Source organism: Argiope bruennichi, chromosome 6 (genome assembly GCF_947563725.1).
Source record: "Argiope bruennichi chromosome 6, qqArgBrue1.1, whole genome shotgun sequence".
Taxonomy (NCBI): Eukaryota; Metazoa; Arthropoda; class Arachnida; order Araneae; family Araneidae; genus Argiope; species Argiope bruennichi.
This window is the reverse complement of record NC_079156.1, coordinates 109,493,194-109,510,890: the sequence shown is the minus strand read 5'-3', so window position 1 is coordinate 109,510,890 and position 17,697 is coordinate 109,493,194. Positions and strand designations below refer to the sequence as shown.

General features: G+C 32.5%; 1 protein-coding gene across 3 annotated transcripts in view; it reads left to right on the top strand.

Moving 5' to 3' along the window:
* Window positions 1-9,027, top strand: part of LOC129971368 (purine nucleoside phosphorylase-like) — a 63,200-nt gene extending 54,173 nt beyond the window's left edge. For all 3 annotated transcript variants that reach the window (XM_056085070.1, XM_056085071.1, XM_056085072.1), the window contains exons 5-7: window positions 934-1,109; window positions 3,101-3,291; window positions 8,434-9,027. In XM_056085070.1, coding sequence (XP_055941045.1) covers window positions 934-1,109; window positions 3,101-3,291; window positions 8,434-8,636 — 570 coding nt within the window. In that variant the 3' untranslated portion in view covers window positions 8,637-9,027. The remainder of the gene's footprint in view (window positions 1-933; window positions 1,110-3,100; window positions 3,292-8,433) is intronic.
* The last annotated feature ends 8,670 nt before the right edge of the window (window positions 9,028-17,697 follow it).

Genomic DNA, 17,697 nt, shown 5'->3' with positions numbered 1-17,697 from the left:
TAAAGAAGGAAAATTGATAAAAAGTTGATTAATATAAATGAAATCATTGTAGGAATTATTAATTAAACAGCAACATCCATTTTCGCTCATTTATTGTGTTTTTATTAAACTGCTCATATTCGATTTATTCACAGTTGTTTGGATTGTGATCAAATGAATAATTCTTTTTCGACTTTAAATTAAAAAGTCCTATGAATTTTTTAAAAAGATTTATTTGACTTAATATTTAAAAATTAAATTTTCGTATATTGAATGTATTGCGATATCGTCCCTTCATTTTTGTGAATAATCTCACTTTCATATGAGATATTATTAAATTGATATATACTTTATTAAATTCTATATTAATAATAGAATTATATATTATTAAATTCTGTGCGTTGATCTCGTATTATCTTAATGTCTACTAACCGTCTTGGACGATCAGGTGACGGACCATTTTTATATTTGAAATAATTGGTAAAACCAAAGAATCATTCCTGCATCCTCAAACATTGCGCCAATTTTGCAAATTTTTATTTCATATGAAAAGGTTACTAATGATCATATGAAAGTCATAATAATTTCATATCAAATCAATAGTTCCCAGCTCACAAACCACCATTCCTTTTCTACAGGTACTTTAAAAGCATTACTAGTTGTACATTCTCTGTGAGTAAAACCTTGAAAGAGTTTGCTAGTTTAACCATAAAATTAAATATTTAATCTACCAATGTTTATTAATTTTTATTTCATATAAGATCTCACGACCTCTAGATATCATCAAGAGTTGACAGCTTCCAGCACTTCAATTTTCAAGATATATGGCAAAATAAAAGACGCAAGAACTATGGTGTTCACTCATTATATTTATTGAACAGAATTGTTTTAAACGAATGAATTTTAAATTTTTAACAATTTATGCGTATTTTAAATTTGTTTTATTTAATATAGTGTGCAATGCCAGTCCGAGTGATGAAGCTTATTGGTGTGAAGACACTGATCGTAACAAATGCCGCTGGTGGTTTGAACCCCGATTTCAGAGTCGGCGACATCATGCTCATCAAAGATCACATCAACTTCCCCGGCTTTGCTGGCGACAACCCTCTGAGAGGAAGAAATGATGACAGGTCTGTTCGAAATTTTTTTTTCTTTCATGGTTGTTTTCCCATTGCAGTAATGGAGTAAATTAATTATGTGATGTAGATGCAATTTAACTATGCGTAATGTTCCTGAGCGACCCTTAAAATGTGCACACGCCTTGACTGCAAATATTTTAAATCTACGATTTATAGTTTCTGAAAAATGTGTAAAAATAAACATAAGAAGTGACATCTGAACCACTTTTCTGTAATTACTTGAAACTGGAGAATGATCTGTTAGTGTAATAGTTTCGATTGCTAGCTCATATTTAAAATTTTTTTACTTTCTCGTGCACGAGGCATACAAAGAGAGCGTATTGTAATCGTCAAAAAAAAAAAAAAAAAATTCAAACTCGAGATTTTGACGACTCTTTTTTGACGACGATTTTAATTCTCTTTGAGTCCGAAAAACACATTTTTGGATTTATGTCTGTCTGTAACTCAAAAATGTTTAGAGTTAAACAAAAGAAATGTGGTATATGGATTGTACACAGAAATCGTTATCAAATTTCGAACGGTCTCGATTCGGAAGAAGTCTGTCTGTCTGTCCGGGTATAAGTTGTTGTTGTTTATAATGGCACTTACCATAGACAAACTCGCTGACGAAGTCAGTGATTTTAAGCCAAGGGAGCGTCTCTTGTTTTAGTAGCGCCAACTAGGGCCAAGAGTACGTCTTAGCTATTCACGCATCACATTCGCTTGCACAACCCCCTTTTTACATGGGGGCACATTCACACCTCTCACATATAGAACAGGACAAACAACCATGCCCGAACCGGGACTCGAACCCAGGACGCCCAGGTCACGGGGAAGACGCGCTACCCCTATGCCAGGACGCCGGCCCGGGTATAAATGAACGCGATAACTGAAAAACGTAACAGATAAAATTTGGTTCACAATTTCATCATGTAAAGTTTTGTTTTAAGTTTGGAATCAAATCCATCAAGAGATTGATCGTCTGCCTGACTGTATTTTTACATGCATCTAAACACGAAAATTCAAAACGCAATAACTTAGTTAAATGAAGTCTGGTTCATAATTTTAGCATCTAACAGTTGATTCTTATCAAATTTTGAGGCCGCGGTGGCCTGGTGGTAAGGTCTCGGCTTCGGAACCGGAGGGTTTCAGGTTCGTGACACGATTCCACCAAAGAACTGTCGTATAAGGGGGTCTGTTGTACGTTAAATCCGTCATGACCAAACGTCCTCCCGCTGGTGTGCTGGGGAGGGGGGTGCCAGCTCAGGTGTCCTCCTCGTCATCTGACCGCGGTCCAAAATTACCATGTCCGTCCCGAAATAGCCCTAGTGTTGCTTCAAATGGGACGTTAATATAACCAAACCAAGCTTATCAAATTTTGAACAAGATCTGTCAAAAAGTTCGTCTGTCGATCTGTACTTTTGCATGCATATAAACGCCATGATTAAAAAAATAAACAATTTAAATGAAATTTGGCATTTGACTTTGTTCGTAAAAATTTAATTTGTTGTCAAAATTTAGTTTTAATTGGTCCAAAATAAAGTGTCCAAAATTCTGCTTGCTTTGTTACACTAAAAAGCACAAAACGCTCATATGCGAACTCTGAAAATAAAATTTACGCACTCGTGGCGCTCATGGCTATGTCCAAAGTCTACAGTCTTATAGCGAATGATGGGGGGGGGGAGGTAAACTATTTTTAGAGAGTCTGAGAGAAAGTTTCAGGGTGACTACTCCTACTGGTTATGCATTACGTCTTTCTCCTAAAAGTCTTTCAAATTTTCACATGAATATTCAACGTGCTCATGTAAAAATATTTATTAGATATATTTTTGTAAGAGTTAATTTTAATAAAATATCTCTCGTATTTATGTTTCACTTATATATCGCCCATTTTATGTACTTTTTAAAAATATATCTCATTTTATAAGAGATAATTTTATTGTTTTTACCCTCATCTTTCAATTTATTCTTGAAATTAATTTATTTTCCCTCCTCAAATCCAGATGGGGACCGAGGTTTCCTGCTATCAACAACGCTTACGACTTGAATCTTCGAAACATTGCAAAAGAGATTGCCATAGATTTGGGACTGGGCAATTTCTTGAGAGAAGGAGTGTATGCCATGGTCGGCGGGCCCTCCTACGAAACAGTGTCCGAATTGAGAGCCCTCAGAACCCTAGGAGCAGATGCCGTAGGTAAGCAATCGAATCGAATGTATATAATAATTTGATAAAAAAATTTAGTGCCTACATCCGTTAGTTTTGTATGAGACGCTAATGTAAGACAATCAATAGTCGATTCGTAATTAATAATCTAAGAGAAATTTAAAATTGAATTTGATCGCTTTACTTTTGAGCAAGGAATTTAGGTAAGTTCTGAATGGGACGACGTCAACGAATGGGGTTTGCCGTCTTTCTGGAAACTTATTCTTTCGGTATCAGAAGGATTGCATTTCTTTATAAATTAATACAAGGACAGTATCTGCCATCTGAATATTAACACACATGAAGGAAAATAATGAATAATACAAATTAAAAGACAAATAATGTATAAGGAAAATACAAACAATGTTCAAAATTCCGTTGAAATTAAGCAATAGTTTCATTTTGAATTTTTAAGTACTCTATAATGCTGCACAATAAGTTTTTTTTATAAATTACTTTGTAACATCAAAATGAATAATATTGAATTTATCGGCCCTTGTATATAATACTGAATGTTTTTTTTTGTCAAATGATAATGATATACTATGTTAAACTTGCACCTATTTTTGAATGGTGGTAATCATTCATGTTTTCATTCATTCATGTTTCACTTTCAAAACGGTTTCTGTTGTTTTATAACAAACAAAAATGAAGAAACATGAGAACTTTTCTTTCCTTTGCTAAATATCAGAATCATTACTCACATACTGTTAGAATAATTTTCGATAAAATATGAATTAAAGCTATACCTTAAGACTCGAGCCATAATTACCCGTTACCAGAATTCAAGATTAATACTTTTAATGGAATAAAAGTAATTTTTTTCTTTTTTATAAAAGAAATTAAATGCATGCTTTGATTTAAGTTCCAGAATATATATATATATATATAAGCATTATTTTATGTGAAGCAGAATGCAGTTTCGAAGACAGTGAAGAGACTTTCGATTTCGTGACGTCGTTTTATTTCATCTCGGAGAAACACGCATTATTTACAAGCAGGAGCGACGCGCAACACACACAACATAGAAAGAAATGAGGGAAAAGCCCTTGAACATTTTATCCCTGATCTTATATAACCTGAGATATCGATAGGGAAAATATTTCTCCATAGTACTTACTTATATACAATGAGATTTTGATAGGGATTTTAGCTACACGCGCTGAAGAGACAGGGGAAACACAGGGATCTTTTAAAAAAGAATGTGCTTATTGGACATTTTTCAAGCCCTTCACGCGGAGTGTTGGAAAGTTAGGCTTTTAGCTGATTCAGCAATTTTAGACAGTGGAATTGGATCACGAAATAAGAGAATATTTTAGAATGAAGTTACTATGGGCTAATTAAGATAAAGAAATTAATTAAATTGAAATTAGAGTTTAAAATATCATATATATATATATATTTAAGCTGAAAGAAATTAAACAAAAGTTTTTGCTTATCGTAATACGTTATTCGTTTCTTCGTGGTTTAAACTACGGAAGTGAAAAGGAAATTTCTCTCCTTTGGCATTGTTATTGCAGAGAGCATTGAAATAATTGATCAATGAGCACCTGAGGGCAGAAGTCTGACTTCTAGCTCATATGAAGATGAAACTCACGCATTCGCTTGCACAATCCCTTTTTACAGGGGGGCACATTCACACACCTCACAGATAGAACACAGATGAAGAAAAACCATGCCCGAACCCGGATTCGGACCCGGGACGCCCGGATCAAGGGGTAGACGCGCTACCCCTACGCCAGGACGTCGGCATTGAAATAATTAAATTGCGGAATTGATTTTGAAATGAACATTTCTGTGAACTCAGTGGAAAGAACGATAACATAAATGTTTGAAAGTACATAATTACAGTAAACTTATTATAATCACTTGTAAATTAATTAATTAAGATCTTTATTTATCAAACTTATTACAAAAAATTAATTTATGACTAATCTTCTTTTCATTCAAAACGGACCCCTTTTCCCCTTCACAAATAAAAATTAATATATTTTCTACATATACTCTGAGAAGCACAGTCGAAGATAATTTTCTTTTTATGTTTCCTTTTTCTGCTAAGATCCGACCATGATCCATTCGTCATAAATCTTTCAAAAATACCTAATTATCAAAATTTATTTTTCTCAATTGAGTTATTAGTGATGAAATTAAATGACTTTGGAGGATTAAGAATCATTTCAATCTAGTTTTGGGTATTCAGTACATCTAAATGACTGGCCGCCGCGGATAATAACACAGGCTGAAATATCAATTGCAAAATAGCCATCACCGGCCCATGCACCAATTAATTCCATAAGAAATATGACCCGTCATCAGGAGATGGCCCAAACGACCATACGATCGCTGCTATATCCTACAGAAAATGAAGAATCCGTCTAAAAACGGTAGCATTTCTTAATGACGACCGCCCATTTTACGCTTAGCGAAGACAGAATTGGTTTTCTGTAACGTAATGCAAATTGTTATTTTTAAAAATATTTTCCTCTGAAAGTCTCCAAGGACTTTACATTTGAAGGATTATATATTAAATTCTCTCACATTTGGTTCATAGATATGAAAAATATAAAGATTATAGATATAAAGTTGATAAATTTTAAAATCTAAAATATAAAGATTAAGGGAAACTTAAGAAAGTTCTTAACCTCAATTTTGCATCGTTTGCTAATATACGTGCTTTTCCTGCTCTAGTCTGAATAAGCCACTAAAACGTTCCATGCCTTAGAATCGGTGCCTAATTAGAAGTAATTGCTCCATTTAACTAGATTCATATCCTGTATTTGTGGCCTTGATAGCACATATACAGGGCTTTCATTCTGATCGTGGCCCAGTGGCTAATTTCTAAACTGTTAGCAATGAGCATATACTTCCAGTTGGAAAAATGCTTCAAATGGCGGAATAATTTATTTTTTATATTGTTTAAGTCAATAAATATACTGCTGAAAAAATTACAAAAATGTATTTTTCATAGAGTTACATTAAAAACACATTTTACACAATTTAAATTAAAAAGATTGACTAAAACTTATCTGTTATGAAGCTTTAAATATCATTATGTCAGACGATAAAAGCCGTTTCAACGGCTTATTCAAAGGGTGCACGTTTCAATGGGTGCACTTGTGGAGGACACCTGGCGTATGATTGTGATTGTCTTCTTAAAATTGTCAAGCATGGAGATAGATCTGTCATGATATGGGCAGACATGTCGTGGTTTTCTGCTGGACCAATCGTAACCCTTAAAGGAAGGATCACTGGGGAGAAGTATAGAGAAATAATTTTATCTGATCAGGTCCATCCTATGATGCAAACTTTGTTTCCTGCAAGAGATGGAGTTTTCCAAGATGATAATGCACCCATCCATGTAACGAGACTTGACCAATGATGATTTGATGAACACGAAGATGAAGTTAAACATCTGCTTGGCCCGCACAGTCACCCGACCTCAATATAATTGAACAGTTATGGTCTATTTTAAAGCGTTAAATACGGATCGATATCCTCCACCAGCATCTTTCCCAGAACTTTCACAATACCTCTAGGAAAAACGGTACAAAATTCCTTTAAACACTATTCAACACTTGTATGAATCGATTCCTAGGCGAATCCAAGCTGTATGACACGCCAAAGGCGATCCTACACCATACTAATAAATTATTATTTATAAATCTAAGGCGTTTCTATTATTTTGATAACCACCTGTACAGGGATTACCATTACATGGCCGGTAATTACTTGCATGATTAGCATCTCTATTATAATTGCACGAAATATACAGGCATTACATTACATGGCAGATAATTAGTTATATGATTGACGGCTTTATTGTGATTATAAAAAATATACAGGCATTATCATTACATGGCAGTCAATTAATTACATGATTGGCAGCTCTATTGGGATTTCAAGAAATATATAGGTATTACCATTACATGGCCAGTAATTAATTACATTAGTGACAACTAACGGGTTGCAAAAATAGGTAATGCCTGTATATTTATAAAGTCATTACCATTACAGGGCCTGTCATTAATTACATAATTGACAACTCTATTGGGATTGCAAGAAATAGGTAATGCCTGTATATTGCGACAAGGTAATGCCTGTATATTTATAAAGGCATTAACATTACACGGCAGGTAATTAATTACATGACTGGCAGATTTATTGTGATTGCAAGAAATATACAGACATTATCATTACATGGCCGGTACACTGTAAATAATATACTAATGTGTATATTATTTACTGTATGTTTTGATTCACGATAGTGGGGAGGAAGAATGTGATAGAAGCAAAAGAGAATAATAAAAAGACATAAAGAATGGGCATCTTGTATGATACTGATACCTTGTATATGATACTGTGCACTTTTAAGACATCAGAGTAGACATCTCATATGTGATGTTGATATTGTAATGTCTTGATCGAGACTGATCAAATAACGAAGCAGAATTTCCAGACAATTCTTTATTTTACAGCCCTATATATACAAAGAACAACTTGTTCCAATCTTGGTTAAATAAATAGTTATTTACACCTCTGGTAGGAGACACAACAGTCAAAGTCTCGAAGGTTTTTCTTGAAATTCAATTCTCTATCACGTCAACACGACCACTCCAGGGGTAGTTTCTCAGACTCCGAACTCGTGGGCGTAGTCCAACCGCCTTCTGCAATTCGTTTCTTCTCTTCTCCTAAAAAAAAATTTCCGCGCTTTATTTCGGCGACAATCTCCGCCTCTTAATTTACATTGGTCATTTGAGCTCTCTTTCGGCCAATCGGGGTTCAGCCATGCGCTCTCTCAGAGGCGCCAGTGGGTCGTAGGAAGTCCTTTCACAAAGAGAAACGTTTAGCATCCAGATGTGTGGACACCCCTTTCTCTTTGAAGGTACTATCAATACCTCTTGGACGAGGAATTCCACATATGGTCTGTCATTGTAGTCGTTAATGAACAGGTGTGAGACCACCCAAGTGAAACGATCCACCATCTGACTATCTCGAGGAGTTTAGTAAGTAACAGCGACGACACAGCTGGCTGTAAATGCCTTATCAGTACTGCGAAACGGGGAATGTTACAATATCTTCATAAGAATGACAAAATATACAATCTGGAATTTATTATTGTTTTCTCCCTTTCAGGCATGAGCACGGCCCACGAGGTGATAGCCGCCAAGCACTGTGGACTGCGGGTTTTCGGCCTATCCCTGATTACCAACGAGTGCGTAATGGAGTATGATGTCCAGAGAAGTGCAAACCACGCAGAGGTACTCGAGACGAGCAACAGGCGGAAGACGGACCTGGAAAGGCTGGTCACCAACCTCGTCGGAAGAATCAAGCATTGACGAACTGTGATTTGCTCATTTTGTTATTTTTATGAATTATTTCAGAAGGAGTAGATTTTAGCAAAGTGTTCGTACTTAAACCATGTATGCAGTGTTTTTAAGGCTTTGTCAGTAAAACGTGATAGAAGAATTTTATGTATTGCCTTTGCTTTGACTTTATCTAACAGAACAGATTTTTGAAAATTTTAGAAATCGGCTGATTTTTCACAGCAGTGTTTTAAAGCTTGTAATTTACGAGCAGGTAATAGTTTATGATTGGAAATAACTGATATTTGATTTGAGTTTCTTTATTTTTTTAAATAATATTAATGTATTTTTTGCATGAAAAAAACTTTATATTAAAAATATTTTCAGATTTTAATTTTATTAAATATATCCATTTTTGAATTCATATCAGCATTAAAAAATTTAAATTAGGGATATGATTTTCTACAGTGAATTAATGTTTTAAAAATACGTTTCTTTTGTAAGAATGATTGGTTGGCATGGTTTATAATTTTGAACTGTAAATTACACATACATTACCATTTCATATAATTTTTCATGGCGATTCCACAATTCCATTATTTTCAGTGCATTCCAATTTTTTATTTGTTTGTAAAATTATAAAAATATTATTCCCAGTGTTAAAAAGTTCTCGCAAATCTTTTTATTTGTTTTAGTTCCGAGCATTTTTAATGTAATGTTGTTTTTTTTTTTAATTTTTATTTTGCCTGAATAAATTTTTTTTTCTATATAACATATTTTGTCTGAATAATTCTTTAAGAAATTCTTGAGTAATTGAAAAAGAAAAATATAAATAATTTGAAGATCAGATTGAAATTTTAAAAAATCCATTCTTGTCTTAACTATTTTTAATATTAAGAAATCAAATGACATAATTTGAAGAATGTATTAAAATAGTCTACTAATTATCAATATTGCTATTTAAAAATTGATTTTGTTTAAATATTTCAAAGACATTCAACTATTTTAAACATCAAAAATTAGAACTCATACAAATAACAAGTTATATTTTTAATATAAGTTTCTTTTGTTTGTCTATAATATGGAAATATCATTTTAAATTCCACTGAAAGAAAAAAAAAATTATTCAGAATATTAAAATTCATTTCTTTTGTGGCATCACATTCTTTACTTTTCATTTTTTTTTTTTTTTTTGCCATTTCCTTAGAGAACCAAATAAAATCTTGATATGAATATTTAATTTAAATCGATTATTATTATATCATAACCATTTTATTGAATTTATTTTAATAATTAAAAATCGTTTTATCAAATAATTACACCAGATTGTGTTCATCAATTTTACTATATTTTATAAACCTATTTTCTGTTATTTTACGAAGCAGACCTATAAAAAAATCTTTTAGAATAGTAGAAAATTGTATTATAAAATATTTTACATAACAATGTTTTTCTTATGTGTATTTTATGCCAGTCAAGTGCTATAAATTTTTATAGTACTTTTATTATATGAAATAAGATGTTAATAAAAATATTTAAAATCATGTTTATGCCTGTCAGATTCTTTATTCTAAATGGAAAACAAGATAAATGCAAAATTTTGCTACAAATCAAAAAGAGATATTTAGTCCAATTTAGTTCAATCAAATTCAGTTCTGATATAACTTAAAAATCTAGATTAAAGAAGAAAAAAATACTTAAAATTAATGAATGTTTCTACTATCTAATCACCTGGATGCTACATTTTCTGTTCGAAAAATATTGCGTTACCAGCCGCCTTCAGCGACCAACTTCTTTCTCGGAATATTTATTATATTTCCTGACAATTGAATTATTATTAAGGGATGTATTATTCAAAAACTACTCTTTATTACTTGATAGATATTGAAAATATCGATCCATGAAAATAGAGATCTGTGATTACTGGAGGTTTAAAACCAACGATTTAGATAGATCCATGCATACTTTTAGAATAAAAAATCTGTTCATATAAACTGTGTGCGATAATGGACAACATGGCCAGATGTAATAGTAAATATTCAACAACTAAGAAACATGCAAAATATATATATTGAAATTTAAAATAGGCAAGGATTTTTAATTCAAACTTTCATTGATACATCGAATTTACATTTATGTTGCAATAAAATCTCGTTAATAATTTGAATTTATTTCCTTCCAAATTTAATATTAAAAGTTATAAAACATTAGGGATATTTTTTTTGTATTATTTTCGTAAGTTAGATATTCCATATTTTGTTTTTTTAGTGATCAAGACACGATTCACTCAATATCAGTGTTTATTTATTAGTTATTTTTTGTTTAGAATAAAACTGAAAATGAATTGTTGTGATTTGAAGCTTAATATATATTATAAAAATCATGTTGCACTTTTAGACCCAACTATTTCTTATTCGAATTTCTTGATAAATTAAATTTTTATTTGTTTCAAGTTTCGATTGGTTTAGTTGTATTAACGTCCCATTTGAAGCAACACAAGGGCTATTTTGGGACCGAGCTCGTAATTTTGAATCACGGTCAGATGACGAGGCCGACACCTGAGCTGGCACTCCCCTCTCCACACCACACCAGTGGGAGGACGTTTGGTCATGACGGATTTAACGTGCAACAGACCCATTTACACGACGGTTCTTCGGTGGAATCGGGTCTCGAACCTGAAACCCTCTGGTTCCGAAGCTGAGACCTTATCACCAGGCCACCGCGGCCGTTTCCTCGAATTCTTCACTGTATATTAAGAAGTTCCACTGTGTATTACAGGGAAAAAATAATATGATGTTTTGAAAAACGAAACAAAATAACTTTAAAATGAAATCAGTTTTACAAAAATATTATTAAAAAATAATGAAAATCATTAAAAATAAACCCTAAACAATTGAATTTTTAAAAGCTTCTTGCAGGATTTCTTATGATGTCTGAAAGAAAAAAAATCAAACTGCTAAATTAAAACGATTCCAAAATATATACAATTACAAAGCAAAACAGAAACTGCCTATATTTTTTAAAAACATTATATAAAACATATTATAAAAAATTCATTTTAAGGCTGTTGAGGAAAAATTTCTCTTGGCAAAACATATGAATGTAGCAATTGCATTACTCTATCGTTTCTTTTGGATAATAGATGGCGATGCCTAATTAGGTACGCATCCCACAGTGCATTGCGATTATTAATGTAATAAGATGAAATGCTCTTCTGTTAAAAGGTGTGCGCGTTTATGCCTTGGCTTGTCTTTCTTGTTTTGAGTTTGTTTTGTGTGAAATGTAATCTTTAAAGAAATGTTTCCGAAAACTTGGGTCCTCTTGTTTCGACTGAACAGATCATAATGATCTTCATTCCACCACATAAATGAAATTATTTTCTTTTAATGGCCTGGAGCAGAGAAAAAAATCCAAGTGCTGGAAAATGAAAATCTGCTTTGGCATCAATGTTCCATACCTAAATCTGAGAAAGGCCAACCGAAAAATTTTAGAACATTAAAAACTGCTTAAAATTGAACTAACATAATATATTTTCTTGCAAATTTATGAGTATTGGCTCTAATTAATCATCCTATAATTTTTCAATTTTCAAGAAAAAATAAATATTTTTCTTTAAAAAGACGACGGGTACAGTTAAATAAGTTGTCAAAATAAAGATTCAAAATGAACATATGCACTTTCCCGTGCATATATTTATTGTTACGAATCTGTGATGCGACTTCCCAGCATAGTGGGTTCCATAGGAGGTCCCAGAGCTTGGCGACAAACTTGGCGACTTGGGGACGAATTTGGCAACTTCGGAGCCAAAATAGATTATAACCGAAACATCGAGAATTTTCCGATCCGTCCAGTAGGAACGGAGATACGCCTCGAACGTTCCTGATTGGTTGAGAGGCTTCTAGCCCCGCCTCCTGATGCCTATAAAAGGAAGTAGTCCTGCCGCTGTCGAGTGTGGTGAGCCGGTGGTGAATTGAGTAGTCGCTAACCAGTAGAGTCGAAGAGTAGTCGGAACCGACGGTAAAGGAACTGGCCTTCCTGAGATAAGCGGAGCAGCGACGGAGTGAAGCTAGTACTGAACTAAGCTGTGTGCTACTGTCTGTAGTAGAGTCTGTTCTATGCTGCACGTCTCGGCTGAAGATAATCGTCTTCTGTGCTGTATATAGTTGTCGTATTTGTGCTGTCCTGTGTGTCTTCGTGTAAATAAACGTCGTTGTTTCATTTTCTACTGCCGCCTGCTGATTGAGTTTCTCCACACCATATAACCCCCACTATCCAAACGAACCCCGGAAAATTTCGTAACAGTATATATGTATTAGTATATAAAAACCAACATAGTAGTGTGATATAGATGTTTACACTTTGAGATCCAGTTAGTTCGCCATATTTAATTAACCACTGTTCAAAATTGTGTAGTTAATATCAAAATAGCTTCTATGCAACTTTCAAGCGGGACTTTAACTATCCAAAATCATTACTAGTTACTCTTATCAAATTTACTATTTTTATTTGACTTGAACAGAAAAAAAATTAAGGGGCGATATATGAAATTTCCACACCTAGTATTTTGAATTCTCTTGTAATCATTCTCTTTATATGAAGCATGTATAAAGTTAGTATGAAAATATGAGAAATATAAAATAAAATATGTAATGAATATAAGAATACATATGAAACTGTACAAAGCTATAGAGAAGAAGAAAAAGCAGAGATAAAATTTCTTGGAAAAAAATTGTTTCTAGAATGGAATTCAAAGAATCTGGGATGAAAATGATAGACAAATCAAAGATGATTGGACGAAGGTTTTGAGGCTGCGTAACATAGGAGCTATTTATTTTATCACAACTGATAGCAAATATCTTGGCGTATGTTTTATCAAATTTTCAGCAAAAATTACCCAAGAACAAAAACCAACACAGAAATAGTACAATATAGTACGAAAATACATGATTATATCGTTCTACCGAAGAATAAATGGTTCAGACCATAGACAAGGATTTTTTTTTAACATTTAGAATAAGGATGGCTGGCTAATTTATTTTTTATTGAAACTACAAGATGTAATTGATGATTTTCACATAAAATCTTATCAAAAAACTATTAAGAATAAACTTATGGAGCGATATGGTGATAAGATCTACAATTGCAAACAAAATTAAAGGATCTACCATTCTCTGTTTTCGAGACAGGAGCTATATAGTTTTAACAAAATTATAGTACGAAAATACATGATGTAATCCTTAAAAAAAGAGCAACACCTTGGCAGATCTGCTTTATTAAATCATTGGGTTTTCAGACACACCGCATCTACATAATGAACAAATTGACAAAAGAACATTTTGATTGGCTCAAAGTTTGATAAGCATTTACAGTTTAGATGCTAAAACTGTAAATAGAATTTCATTTACGTAAATTGTTACATTTATATATTTTTGGATTTGAATGCATGATAAAGTACAGGCCAACAGACGATCCTTCTCTAGATGAATTAGTTTCAAATTTAATAAGATCTTCATTCACCAAAATTTTATCTCTTTATGTTTTGTAGTTGTATCATTAAAAGAAAGAGAGACTGATAGATAATTTCAAAAATGTGTTTTTAAGATTCAGAGAGATTTGAAAAGTGGAGAGAAGTCAAAATTTCGAGTTCGAATTTTTTGACGATTACAATCGTTTCTCATTTAAATAGAGAACATAAAAACGCAGTGACATGGATAAATGAAATTTGGTGGATCATTTAGCATCTAAAAGGTATAATAAATTTTGAACTAAATCTATAAATAGTTGACTGTTTGTTGAAATGTATTTTCAAGTGCATATAAACTCAGTAACTCAAAACCACAAAGATTTAAATAAATGAAATGTGAAATTTGATTTTGTTATTAAAATTGTTGTTCTCAGTTCAATTTTAGTTTCAGAAGGCCAAGAAACTTTAGCCATAGTGCTTATTCGAATTTTTTTCTATATTACGAATAATAAAACTTAAATATACTGGACTCTAAAAATAAAGAACTCAACACGTTTATGGCATCACCCATGTGTCATAATTTTAAGTGGAGGGAGCTTTATTAGAAAATATAAGAAAAAGTTTCGGATAGATCAACCCAGCTGGTATCTATTAATATTAAATTTGAGATCTATTTAAACAGGAAATATATAAAATTTGCATTAAAAACGTGTGTGTCTGTGCAAAATAATGAAGGGACAAGATTTTAATTAAAATTATTATTTATTGTCAGTTGCGAGATAATATATATATATATATATATATATATATATATATATATATATATATATATATATATATATATATATATATATATATATATATAACCAATCTTAAGTAAGAAAAAGTTTGAAAACGAAACTAAAATGAAAACGAAACAAAAACAGTTTCGAAATCGCAACTAAAATTTATAACCTATTTAAACTAAAACCAAAAAAGAACTTCATAGTATTTAGAGAGCACAATTGCAGCTACTTCTAAAACACAGATGAATTGATACAAAAGTATTAGAATCAAGTTCATGGGAAAAAATCAAATAAAAATTAAACCAAAAAAATTATAAAAAATATAAAAAAAGAGAATCCGGCCTGAAGACTTTTTCAAGGGTCACCCTCAGGCAGGGATTCAAAGAAAGGGATTTTTTCTGTAAGGAAATACAGACATTGTCTAATAATGATTCCTCGTGACCCGAAAATTCCCTGAAATTATGCTCAAGAGATATACCATTTTAACAGAAAGGAAATATAAAACAACAAATTAGAAGAAATTAACCACAACAAAGTAAAAATACAATAACAAAAATAACAATAAAAACAAAAAATAGCACTAAAATTAAAAATTAAAAACGAAAAGGCCAGTACATACCATCAACAGTCAAGGAAACTATATATATTAATTTTCTGGTTAACTTTTTTTAGCGGATCTCGTTTCATTTGCAACTTGTTGCACTTAAAATAATTTGCATTCCTAATAATTCTTCATAAATGAGATATATGTTTATATCAGGAAATTGTTACTCTTTCATTTACAAAGTGTACAAAGATAAAGTATTGCAACTCTCAAAAAAATCTGAACTGCAGATTTTTATCAATCTTCTCATTTCAAAACTCCCCAAGTATCTAAACATGATAACTCAAAAACGCGCCTTGAGCTATAGAATGTCCTCCTGCTGATGTGGTGCGGAAGTTTTCAGAGGAAAGTGCTAGTTGAAGTATCTTCCTCGTCATCTGACCGCGGCTCAAACTTACGAGGTCCATCCCAAAATAGCCCTAGTGTTGCTTTGAAAACGGGGCGTTAATATAACTAACTAATTGAGGTATAGAGATAAAATTTAACTCATAATCTTCACAGCGTATTCATAAATTTCTCTCAATTTCATAAGAAATCGTTAGTAAGAAGATTGTCTGCCTTTCCGAGTGTAAGTGAACACGATAATTACAAAACTTAAATAACTAAATGGATGTACAAAATGTAGTACACGGTGTTTAGATTAAAAGTGAAATCCATATCCAATTTTAAATTAAATCAGTGTTTGTATTGACTGCATGTCTATTTGAGTGTTTGCATACACATAAATGCGATAATTCAAAAACAGAAGAGCTTAGATAAATGACATTTAATATGTGAAGCAATACTTTCTCTTTATATACTTCGTATATCAGAAGGAAAAAATAATTTTTTTACTTTCCCATACACGAAATATACTGCAAAAAACCCTTGCGCAGGTTGAGGTTTGAACTCGCAACGTTGGGATTCATAGCCGAGTAACATAACCACTAGGCAAAAGTAATCACTCCTTTCCGGAGCTTGTTAACTGGCTTATTAACTTAACTTAACTGGCATCACACCTTCTTCCCGTGGGATTCCTTTAATGTGAGCAGTAAAGATAGCGATCCCTTCAAAATTTAGACCCAAATTTTTATTCACATTTTTGATATGGGACACAGCACAAAACATAAAGTACGAAAAAACTCAAACACTGACTTTAACAGACCACCATACTCGTCTTAGATTTTTGTCATTCTCCTCCCACCCGCTTGGCCCTTCCCTCTCCCCTATTTTTCCGTTAGGAAAACTAGGTTGCTAGAAGTGGTGAGCGGGGTTGCCAAAATTGGCATGTCTTACATATACAAAGAGAAAGTATTGTATTTGCTAAAAAATTTAAATTTGAAATTTAGCAAATTTCCGCTAAATAAGCTTTCTGAATCCGAAAAACATATTTTTGGAATTATGCCTGTCGATCTGTCCATCCGCGAGCACAATAGTTCGAAAATATGGTGAGCTCAAAAGAATTTGGGTTTATGGCCTTTACACCAATAGTACAAAGAATAGATGAGCGCAATTACAAAGAATAGATGAAAGCAATTCCAAAGAATAGATGAACGCAATAACTACTATACATAAAGAATCAGATGAACAAAATTTGGTACAGATTTAGCATCTAAAATACAGATCTTTAGCAAATTTTGGACCAAATCTGACAAGGAGTTGACCGTCTGTCGGTCTGTGATTTCGAATACATGTGTGATGTTTGGCCGCCATTGGCGACGTCTGCGGAAACGATTGGCAAGATTCACCGTCGCCGTTGGGGTTATTGTTTTTCTTTTTAAAGGATATGATTGCGTAGATGGATATGTAGCGAAAAGAGGAGGATGGTTGTGCTTTGCTTTGATTTTAAATAGATATTTCTAAAGAGAAATCTGAGTGCTGCGTAAAACGGTGTGTAAAAACAATAGCAAAGATACCTAATATTGTGAGGATTTAATGCAGTTGAAACGCATATAATGAAATTTATATGTAATCTTGTCCCTAAAATTGTGACTGTATATGAAATTTTGGTTTCATTTCATTGGAAAAAGGCACCCAGAACACATAATCTATACATATAGTTTCCTTCACTATATAATGAAACACTGAACTGTCACGTGTAGGGCTCTGAAAATAAAAATTTGAGCTCTCGTGACGTTCACAGTCTTGCTCAAAGTTTACGATTTTTATGCTGGGGGAGAATTCATAGTATCTTTATTAAGAAATATGCAAGAAAATTTCAGTGAGACAGCTCCTGCTATTTTTACTTTTTTATATACGTAG